Genomic DNA, 11874 nt, shown 5'->3' with positions numbered 1-11874 from the left:
AGCTAAGAGCATTTGTAGTTGACAAAACTCAAAATTTGCATTGGACGCAACAAAAGATAACCTAATAAGCAGCAGTTAAGAGAGTAATAGAAAAAAGGTGAATCAGTCCATTTACATAGCAGAAGCATAGAAAAATGGATAGTAAAGTTGCGCTTATGGATCTGAAAAATTGGCCTTACCTGGAAGTTTTTGTGCGTATGATGTGGAGGGGGGGGTCTATGGGGCGCCCCCTATGATTGATATATTTGACTTATAGGGAGTGGGGTGCTTTGAATGCTAAATGTTTTCACATACATATTTGGTGCAAAGGTTGAGCGTCATATTGCACTGAATGGTCGAGCGGGCATTAGTGTAAAAAATGTCACATCCGCACATGTTTCTTCTTGGTAATCATTGACTTGGTGGGTTCTTGTGAAATCTGAGCTCAAATGTGACTGCTGCCTGGGCCTCACTTTCCCCCACCCACATCTGCAGTCACCCTGCCCACGATATGCTGAGGTTTAGATAAATGGTGTTACTGAGTTCGTGCTTCTCGAAAGAACAGCGACCCGTTAAAAATATGCTCTTGTGGTTGATCCTCGCAGCCTTTGCAGTTTGCCTTTTTTTGCGTTTCCCTTACCTATATCAGGATGTCAAATACATCGTGACAAATTTGCGAATACGACGCAAAGTCGTCCACTACATCCAGACTAACTACACAATCGTAGACTGCTTTTTGGAGACGGCGAAAAGGCAGCCGCACAAGCCGCTCCTCCTCTTCAAAGATGAGACGTTCACGTACCAGGACGCCGACCGTCTCAGCACACAGGCCGCCAGGGTGCTGCTGCAAAGCGGCCTGGTGAAGCAAGGCGACACGGTGACTTTGTTCATGGCCAACGAGCCCATGTTCGTGTGGCTCTGGTTGGCTCTGTTCAAGATCGGATGTTCGGCGGCTCTCCTCAATTCCAACATCAGGTCCAAGTCTCTACTGCACTGCTTCAAGTGCAGCGGCGCTCAAGTCCTGCTGGTGGCTCAAGGTGACTTGTCAACCCCCAAAAATCCACATTGTGCATGTGTGTGTGTGTACTGTGTTGAGGCGCTCCCCTTGTCCAGTTGCAGTGAATAATAGTCAAAAAAGATTTTGAATAGTTAATGGATACAGTATTCAAGACCATTCTCCGACTTCCTGAGCTAGATATAATCCCTAAAGTCCTTGTAAAGTCAAAGTAGGAATACATTTGACACATCACAGAGAAGAGTGTTGTTAACAACCCTGGCCACAGAATCATGAAAATTCAAGTCGCTCTCTCTCGCTCCAACGCTGTGGGCAGCCACACCCCACTCAAGTGTCAATCAAGTACCGCTAGTAGGGCCTGGAAGAATGTATACGCCTTTGTCTAGCACAAGGGTAGGGAACTCCGGTTCCTCAAGAGCCATATCGCGCCTGTGAATCTCTCCTTACTACAACACACCTGATTCAAATGATCAGGATCGCTTCAGACTTCTACCGAGTATGCTGATGAGCTTCTACCGAGCATGCTGATGAGCTGATCATTTGTATCAGGTGTGTTGTAGTGGGGAGAGATCCCAAACAGGCAGGATATGGCTCTCTGTTTAAAGCCTTTGAGTAGCTGGAATATATCCCACTGGGTCATCGCAGGGATTGATTTTTTTTTTTTTTTCATGTCACAACGACGAAGCGCACTAAGTGTCCACACCGGTGCAAAGCACCTGCCCACACACTGGCTGCCAAGTCCTCTTGCTCTATGCAACTTGCGCAGACACGTGGCCAACAACGAGGCATTATACGGAGGGAAGATGTATTATTCGTTTTAAGATAGTAACTACATTACACAATTATACCGGAAAATCACTCATGTGAACGAAGGCGTTCAAGTTTTTATCAAGTGGGGGAGGAGCAACACGTAACCCCCCCCCCAAAAAAAAGTAAAATGGTGAAAAACTGTTTAGCACTACTGTACTGTACATGCATAGATTAGAGACGCACATTCCAACTGATGTTCAAATGAATTTGTATTCATAGGACCTCCTTGTCTGTTATTACAGAAAAAAATCTTATTTCTGTTTAAGTGCTCCTGTTCATATATTTAAAGTTCATACTTATGTAAATAGTTACAGTTGTACAAATGTTTACTGTTATGACATTTTGAGGTTAGGACTGCTGTGCAATGAACTAGCTTGTGCGGTGACGTGAGAATACGCAGTCACCCGGCAAAAGTTCATAATAAGGTAAATAATGCTATGCTTCCTTCCAATCAGCAGGATTTTCTGATTGGTTGATTTCACAATCGCATATAGGGACGACTAAGGCTGTCCATGTTTAGTAGTCTTAACACACAGGCCAAATTCAATCTATTTTGCTTTGGGTGTCCTGAACAAATAACATTGCGCAAGACAAAACCAAGGTTGTTGTTTTTTTCCAAAAAGCACGTTTTTTTTTTCTTTAGAAAGGAGGTTTTGGTCTTCGCCACCCTGACAGCAATGAGTAACTTTAAATGTGGAGTACATCAGGACACACAGTGTGTGTTGTGTAATCTGACAATGACTGACACAATTTGAGAAAGGCCAGAATAGATTTAAGGGAATACTTGACTAAGGTATGATTAATGCCTTTGTTTCTTTAATTTTGCATTTCCCTTTTTTTCAAGTTTCAAAGGAAATTTCACATGTTCACTCTGCCCATTTCTTTGAAAACTATTTTAGTTGAATTTACACATTTCCCACAATAGGTTAGACGTTGTAAACAATTAATCACATGTTTCAGCCTTTTGGTGTTTCATCATTGAGCTGCTCAACCATTCAAGTGATTCCTCACGAAATATGCGAAACATGCGAAACATGCATCAATGTTGAAAATGACGATGGCATTTCACTTTGTATGTTTCAACTGAATTCCACTTATTTCACCATGGGACACATACAGAGGAAAGAAACTTTGATGAGAAGCGGTAAAAAAAAAAGCTAAATTTTGGCCCGATTACACTGTCAACAACTTTTTACTAAATGTTTGAATCAGAGATGCAAGTAAACTTTTCTAGAGGAATTTTTTGAATCTGCCCTTGTTTTTCTCTAGCGCATCAGGTTTTCATAATAATAATAACATAATACTAATATGTAACACAGTCATATATATATAATCATATTTCAGAGTTAAGGGTTAGGTTCAGCAACAGGCGATTTTTTTTTCTGAAACGTCATATTATGTGATGATAATGTTTGGTGTTGCGCACGCTTTTGTAGGTCAAAGGTAATATTTGAAAAACCTGGTGTGCTAGAAAAGAAAAGACATCAAAAATACATATAGCGACACTTAAAGTGGAAGTCAACCCAAACATATTTTTTCCAGAATATGTTCTATGAAAGCCCACTAGTTGAAACAAGGCATTCTGATAAATATTGCGTTTGTGGAATAATAATCCACCCGTTTTTAGCTATCTCTGGGGGCGGCCATTTTGTCACTTCTGTCAACTGAAAATTACATCACAGTTGCTCAGGGCGCAGATAACGACCAATCACGGCTCACTTGTTTTCTGCAGCTGAGCCGTGATTGGTCGTTACCTGAGCCCTGAGCAGTTGTGATGTCATTTTCAGTCGACAAAAGTGACAAAATGGCCACCCCGGAGAGGGCTAAAAACGGGTGGATTAACTCTTATTTCACAAACTCAATATTTATCAGAATGCCTTGTTTGAATTAGTGGGTTTGCATAGAACATATTCTTGAAAAAAATATGTTAGGGTCTGATTTCCCCTTTAAAGCTATCTCTGATTACAATTTGCTGATGGCCAGTGTTATCGGTACTATTTATGTATAGTAGACGGCTTTCCAGAGGCTTTTTTTTTGTCTCCAGACTTGCAGGGTGCGGTGGAGGAGGTTCTCCCAGAGCTTCTGGAGCAACAGGTGACTGTTTTCTTCATGGGGAGCACAGCAACAGGTTCAGGCATGCACAGCTTCATAGACAAGATGAGAAATATGTCCTCTGAACCTCTCGCCAAAGATTTAAGATCACATTTGAACATGCACAATCCTGCCTTCTACGTGTATACATCAGGGACAACAGGTGAGCCACATTGGGTTGTTGATGTTCCAAAATGGAGGGGAAACGTTTTCGGCACTTCCTGTACCTTCTTCTTCTTCTTTTGAACAGGTCTCCCTAAGGCAGCTGTGATAACTCATATCAAACTGTGGCGCATGACTATGCTTCTCCGCTCATGCGGCTTTAAATCAGACGATGTGCTATATATCAGCCTCCCTCTCTATCACACCGCAGGGCTTATTGGATTCACAGGAGCCATTGAGTTAGGTACGCACTGTCCATTCATTCAGCTGGCAATAACATGACTGACTATTAGGGCTGTCTTTTCCTGACTGGCGCAAATCCGGCGCGACGTGCCGCGTGAATCTGCATGCGTCTTAGACCGGGTGTTGGTAATTCCGCAGACGCACGCAAATCAGCGTTTGTCGGCGTGAACACAGCCGCCAATCAAAGCGGCTCATTTCATTCACTTTTAAATGTGGTGCACTCACATCTCGCATGGAGACATCTCTGTGCAGAAAAATACAGAAAACATTCTTCTTATGCTAATAGCTTTGTCTTCCGTGTCGAGGCAAAACAAGCTTGGGGGCAACAAATATTGTTTCCCGACTTGTGTTAAATAAACACATAATAGAAGATCAGATAAATGCTCGTTTTAGTTGAGATATTGAAAGCATTTTCTTCTTACGTAATTACAGTAACTTGAACAATAGTTGAAAAATGTATTATTCTTGACTTCTGATTTCAAAAGTAGTTTACCATCAATTTGTTGTGTATACAGTACACAACAAATTGATGGTAAACAAAAAAAAGTTTGACACCCCTGTTATGAAGTGTTAATTAAAGACATCATAAAACTGCGCATCATTAAAACAGTCAATGAAATTATTTTTCAAATCATTTGTATGTGTTGGTATGGTGCAAATCTCGACTGTCTTTTAACAACCAGACATCCAGTGTCAATGTACTCAATTAAATGTCTTCTTTTGTGTCATGTATTCAGGTATCACAGTTGCCCTGAAGAGTAAATTCTCCTCATCGCAATTCTGGGATGACTGTCGGAAATACAACGTGACTGCCATACAATACATTGGTGAAATCATGCGTTTTCTCTGTAACACACCAAAGGTAGGCACAGTACAGGTACTCGTCATCCCTCACTTTAACACTTTTAGGAGACAGTTCTGAGGTTATTTTGGTGTTAGTGGAGGCAAAATGTATATACTACACTGTTTGTATGTGGGAATGACGCAGAGCTTTTGTGTGTATTACTGTATGCAGGGAAGATGCATTTTCGGGGAGTAAACATACTGTAGCTAGCTTGCTAGTTGACAAGCTTGCTAGCTAGCTAGCTAACTGCACACTGTGGTGTTAGAAATGGGCCAAGTAATCAAGTAACTTGTAAACCAAATTACTGCTGATGTGAACGAATGAGCTAAGTCCTTATATAGCGAGGGAGGGAGGCAGTTTCAACCATGATAAATCAGCAAAACTGAAATTGAGACGGTCTAATGCTGTATCTCAACAATTGAGTACTACATAAAGGTTGGGCAGGCACTCTGGAGTCCCAACTATATCTTGATTTTCCTCATAGAAACCCAATGACCAAAGCCACAAAGTAAGACTCGCAATCGGCAATGGCATCCGAGCCAACGTTTGGAGAGAGTTCTTAAACCGCTTTGGAAACGTTCAAATCCTGGAGCTTTACGGAGCAACGGAGGGTAACATCATTTTGATGAATTACACCGGGAAGATTGGAGCTGTGGGACGAGACAACTTCTTGCATAGAGTAAGTCTGAACTTCACTGTGCTTTTTGTTTAGTTCTACTTCTTAATACATAAGCATTGTCTTTTTCCAGTGGCGTTATCCATTCGCAGTGATCAAGTATGATGTAGAACAGGAGGAACCTCTGAGGGATTCATCGGGTCTTTGCATCCAGGCTCCTAAAGGTGTGTCATTCTCACAACAATTACCAGAGAGTGCTTGATTAAAGCTACTTGAAAGGCAGTCAACTGTGTATTTTGGAGGCATGGATGTACCCATTTCCTTTTGAGGCATGCAGAGCTGGTAAACTTTAATTGTTTATATTGCATAGATGTTAGTCATGTAACAAAAAAAAACAATTTGAACGTGAAAATCCGCTTTGATCTAACTGAATTTGATTGTTATATTATAAAATGCACTGACGTTTAATCATATTACATTCCGTGTACTCAACTGTCTTTTATGAGAGAGGCACACCATGTATACATCAGTTTGATGTTGTTGATGATTTGTAGGTTTAATTAACTTGAACAGTTTGGGCTTTGGAGAGTTTTCCATGTTCCATATTAATCAACATGACAAAAGCTACCAGTACAAGCATTCATTCTTTAAGTACTCACCGATACCAAGTAAAGATACCTCTAGTAATTTGATATTCATCCATCCATTATCCAATATATAAAATCAAATCCAACACAATGACAAAACATTGTGAACAAAGTATAGAGCCAACTATTGAGGACTTACTTGATGTCCAATTTTTTTTTTTGCCTTAAAGTGGAAATCAACCCAAACATATTTTTTTCAAGAATATGTTCCCAGAAGGCCCACTAGTTGATTAATATTGCGTTTGTGGAATATGAGTTAAGCAGCAAAATCCACCCCTTTTTAGCCGTCTCAGGGGGCGGCCATTTTGTCACTTCTGTCGACTGAAAATGACATCACAACTACTCAGGGCTCAGGTAACGACCAATCACAGGCTCAGCTTCAGAAACCAGGTCAGCCGTGATTGGTCGTTACTTGAGCCCTGAGCAGTTGTGATGTCATTTTCACTCGACAGAAAAAGCAAAATGGCCGCCCCCAGAGATGGCTAAAACGGGTGGATGAACTCTTATTCGATAAAAGCAATATTTATCAGAATGCCTTATTTCTACTAGTGTGCTTGCATAGAACATATTCTTCCAAAAAATATGTTTGGTTTGACTTCTGCTTTAAGTATGTGTGGCTCGTACCCGATAACTTAAATAAGGGAGGTATTGGCCCGATATTGATACCTAGTATTGGTACTCGCCCCCTCCTAGTGTACTGCATTATTTACCATCCCTATTTTTTGGACTGTCAATTTGCTAGGTGATCCTGGCCTTCTGGTGTCTGAGATATCTGTAAATTCGCCGTTCTTGGGCTATGCAAGAGACTTACGCCAGACAGAGAAGAAGAAACTGCACGACGTTTTAAAGAAAGGCGATGTCTACTTCAACACCGGCGACTTGATGCTCATCGACAAAGACGGCTTCATTTACTTTCACGACCGCATTGGCGACACTTTCAGGTGAGTTTCCTCTTTCCTTCATCCGAGCTGAGTATGCGCAACCTGATGTCTTTTGTTTTGTTAACAGGTGGAAGGGAGAGAATGTGTCCACCAATGAAGTGGCTGATGTCATCACTCAGTCTGACTGCATCACTGAGGCCACCGTATATGGTGTGGAAGTGCCAGGTAATTGTGCACCACACACATGCAGTATAGTCCATGAAAACACACAAAATATGTACACAGTAAATTTCATAGAGTACATTTTACTCTAAAAAGATATAGTTGGTTCCTTCACAACCTGATAAGAGTGAGTCAGTGATGCAATAAAACTGCTATGCTCTGAGAAACATGTCAATCGTTGGTATATGGGGAATTTGCGCCCCCGTGTGGCGTCATCTTGTCTGTCTCTCAGACAGCGCTAGGTCACATATATCCGAAATAAATTGGATAAATAAATTCCTGGGATTGAATGGCTGGACTGTGAAAAGACAAGTTAATTCGTCAATGGCAGGCTAACATCTTCATTTCAGATGTCAAAAGGTGTTTGCGGCTCCCAATGTTTTCTTTTCCATGGAAACTGGGTCGAAATGGCGCTTTGAGTGTAAAGGTTGCCACCCCCTGTGTTAGAGAATAAAAATGATAGTGTGGTGTGGTTTGCAATCGGCAGCTTTCACCAGTAAAGAACATAGAGCAACTAATTGAGTGTTAGTCTATATTTCGATGGGTCAGAATGCTTCCGAGGAGAAAAACGATGTCACCGTTGTTGTCTACGACCGTGCATTTTGAGTTTCATTTTCCAGAGCTAATTATCGCCTATTTCCCATCTGCATATTTAATCGACCCACGTGGTCCGAGTCAGCCAAACGACGTAGAGAACGGGTTTAACCTGTACCACGTCACACGCAGGTGCCACACTCCTGACACGCGGCCGAGTAAGGAAAAAATAAAAAATAAAACAGCATTATGTACCTTGCGGTCCCACAGACGAAATGACACGTGCCCCATATTCTTTTTATTTCACCGATCACCACGCTGTGGGTGTGTGTGTGTCTGTTGGTTTTGTTTGATATTTTTCCTTTGTTTGGCGGCGTGTCTGCCCGTGCGGCGCCCGCTTGTGACGTGAGGATTACGTTTCGATGCCGATCAGCTGTCGCTGATGAGGGATGGACCGGGACCACGTGGGTAGATTAAATATGCAGGATGGAACGCGGCGGCGGTTTCTGTCATTTTCATCATGTATTTGTGAACACATTGCTGCGGCTTCACTGTGACTCACAGCAGGAAGCTGCTATTCTAAACAGAGGAAAATAATTTCACATGGATAAACCCGTCCTGCCACTAACCTGTTTTAGCTTCTTAGTCTATCCATGTATGTGTGTGCGTGTGTGCGCATGCGTGTGTGTGTCTGGGATGTTTGCTCTTGTTCGGTCAGAAGAGGTCAATGTTTGGGTCCTAAACTTTTACCTCAATGTGCAGGGAAGGCAATCCGTCTCAATTCAGCGAGGTTCATTGTGATGCTTTAGTCACCAGCCAGGTGCCATGTTTTTCTTTTTTTTTTCTTTTTCTCTACCTGAACTGTGACTCACTTTATGTGGAAAAAATGTCAAATTCACTGATGGGAAAGGTCACCTACCTGGATGGAGAGTATACTACTTACTTTATAATGGCTCCACACATCTGATACACAAACAGCGCACCACAAAGCAGGAACAATAACCCGTTGCGAGTTGATGATGAAACTCTGGATGCATGACTCCACAAATAATTGCAATAAGAAGTCATTTGGTTAATAGGTGACACTGTTACGTGGAAGTTACAGCATCACTCTCTTTGTAATAAAGCCTTCCTCTTCACTTTCAAAGTAGTTTGTGTAATGTGAGACACCTTGACAAAAGGAGTAAAGGCTCAGGTTGTCCATCTATCCCTTCATCCACCCAACCACCAATCCATCTAATAAAATAGGATTCGTCTATCTGTGCAGATGTCAGTTATTCATCTGCCATCCATCCATCCATCCATCCATCCATTCAACCAACCGAATCTTCAGTCTTCCAGACCATCCCTCCATCCTTGCATACACTAACCCTCCATTAATGGCCACAATATATACTCCATGGCATCACACACGCACCCGTGGCAACAGTCTCCTTAGAAACGCACGCCACCTTGCCTCCTATGGGACTACTAGTTGCTAAAATAACTAATACAATAATTTGGGGGTGGTGGCGGTTGGGGTGGGTTCCTCTACCAATTTGATGGGGCCATCTTCTTTCTGTCTTCACCTCAACGCACCTGAGTAACACAGGGGTTCAAAAAGCTCAGAGGAAGGACATCTATCATTAGTAGAACTTTGGTGTCTTTACAATGAAAACGTCATGTGGTGCTTAACCTTAATCTTGCTATCTTAACGGGTAAATGTGCCTTGTTTAGTGTAAAATGCCTTATCCCACTTGCCCATTGGTCGCTTTTTGTCCATTAGCCCAATTTCACTATTTCTGTTGTCATACTTGTTCAAATTAACGCCGATTGTGATCTTGTATGCACATTCAATTGTAAATTTGATTTTTGGATGAAATTCGATCGTTGGAGGGAATTGTAAGCTATTCCATATCGATACACGAATACGTGTAAAATTAAAACTTCATTAAAACATGAACGTAAACGGGCCGGTTGGAGCCCTGAAGCTCCAGGGCTAAAAATTGAGTTTTGCACTCATGCATGCACGCATGCACGCATGCGCACGCAGTTTACAGTTTTGACAGTATATATCCCGATATACGTCGCCTTGTTCTTTATATATGTTTTACCGAGCAAATAAATATACCGTACATGTAATTTTCTGTTCACAGGCAATGAGGGCAGAGTAGGCATGGCGGCCATAGCTCTAAAAGATGGACATACGTTTGATTCCGAAGGCATCGTCAAGCACCTTGAAAGCTTCTTGCCGGCCTACGCCAGGCCACGTTTTATAAGGATTCAGGTACTCGAAGCGTCTTTGTTACCTAATGAGGCCTATTTGCAAATAATATACAATTCCACTTTAATGGCAGAGCTCCTTGGATGTCACGGGAACATTCAAGCATATGAAGGCCAGGCTGGTTAAGGAAGGCTTCAGCCCCTCGGCTATCACAGATCCACTCTATTTTCTGGATGACAAGGAGAAGAAATATGTCCCACTGACAATGGATATAGTCCATGCAGTTTTATCAGGCAAGATCAAAATCTAAGATTATTATTTTTTCTATACTTGTTTCATTAAAAAATAGATATATTTTATAGTACCTTTCTATTGTATCTGTGAGTCTCTTTGTGAATGTATACATTCAATGTTGGTAATCAACCATACATTTTGTTAAAGTATTAGCTTTTAGGATGTTGAAAATGTCAAATTATATATTCAAATTCTAAAAAAGGTATTTGCTGCTAATTGTAATAGAAAGGACCATTTTACAATAAATGTCTTGTTTTGTAGCTGTGTTGGGATGGCCTACAAACACTAATACATGTTGTCTGACATTTTTTATTTATTTATTTATTTTTTGCTGCAGACATGCTGCTGTCAGCTCGGAGTTGTTATTGTTTTTTTTTTTTAAGCGCGGGGCTGTAACATTATGCAGCATTTGAACATTTGCACGGCACTTAAATATTGGGGAAAAAAAACAAACGTGCTGAATCCAGAACACTAACGTTAAAATTAGTAACACCATCACTAACGTCGGGTAAATTCAACCCAATACATCCTGGATAAAATACAGTTTTCATCAATGTAAACGTACAACACTGTATGCCAAATTGGAGGTTGTCTTCTTTAATTCACCACTACAAAATATCACGAGAAAAATTATGTGGGTGAAAATCGTGTTCTTGGGTTAAATAGTGATTCAATGAAAATTTAATGCACATAAAATTGAAATCAAAATTGTAACTAAACAAAGGTTTAGACAGCATTAAGGCTTGAATGCAACGTTGTTTAACAGTTGTTTGTCTATATGTGCCCTGGCTTGCGACCAGTCCGGTTTGTTTAGAGCCCGCCACTTGCTCGCCTGTCACCGGATGGCAACAAGCACCATAGAAAATGGATGAATGGATTTTCAGTACTGTGCTTGTAGTCTACACATGCGCCGCATCCCTCAGAGAACTGTTTCTTATTTCTTCACTTTCACCTCTCGCTAAATAAGATGATAACAGTAATATTTTAATTATTTTAGTCATTATTATAATTATCATTAAAGTAAAAATTGAAACAACTTTTAGTGTGATTTTGCTGTCTGACAAATAAAAGTGAGAGAAGTATTATTTTTCTTAAGGGTAAATTTTTTTATGAGGATTTTGAATTGATATATAGCCCGGTGAGTGTTTGTTGTGTGTTTGCGCGCGTGTGTGTGTGCGTATGCGCTCGCCCTCCCTCCCTCCATAAATCACCAGACAAACAAGGCTCAGTTTCACACTTGCCATTCGTCCTCTTCCTCCTCCTTCAGATTCGTGCCAACTTCCTGCTGCACTACAATATTATTGTTTTTCAAACGTTTTTATTATTTCACATG

General features: G+C 41.1%; 1 protein-coding gene across 1 annotated transcript; it reads left to right on the top strand.

Annotated features, from left to right (window-relative positions):
• Nucleotides 1-451: 451 nt before the first annotated feature.
• On the top strand, nt 452-10830 carry LOC147148858 (long-chain fatty acid transport protein 2-like). The gene is made up of 10 exons (XM_086027782.1): nt 452-1016; nt 3849-4058; nt 4146-4301; nt 5038-5162; nt 5629-5823; nt 5894-5984; nt 7150-7348; nt 7416-7513; nt 10180-10310; nt 10381-10830. Exons 1-10 carry the CDS (start codon nt 509-511, stop codon nt 10555-10557), a joined length of 1890 nt encoding a protein of 629 aa, XP_085883908.1. The 5' UTR covers nt 452-508; the 3' UTR covers nt 10558-10830.
• Nucleotides 10831-11874: the final 1044 nt, after the last annotated feature.

The sequence above is a fragment of the Filicampus tigris genome, chromosome 4 (genome assembly GCF_054856515.1).
Source record: "Filicampus tigris isolate MCC_2025a chromosome 4, RoL_Ftig_1.0, whole genome shotgun sequence".
In the NCBI taxonomy this organism is placed as follows: domain Eukaryota; kingdom Metazoa; phylum Chordata; class Actinopteri; order Syngnathiformes; family Syngnathidae; genus Filicampus; species Filicampus tigris.
This window is presented reverse-complemented; position numbering and strand designations above follow the sequence as displayed.

Bases quoted from the DNA above. Each gene is read 5' to 3' on its own strand.
- LOC147148858 (XM_086027782.1), top strand. From the start codon at position 509: ATGGTGTTACTGAGTTCGTGCTTCTCGAAAGAACAGCGACCCGTTAAA. The intron at 4,302-5,037 runs GTACGCACTGTC...TCATGTATTCAG, and splicing joins CACAGGAGCCATTGAGTTAG to GTATCACAGTTGCCCTGAAG. The intron at 5,985-7,149 runs GTGTGTCATTCT...TCAATTTGCTAG, and splicing joins TTGCATCCAGGCTCCTAAAG to GTGATCCTGGCCTTCTGGTG.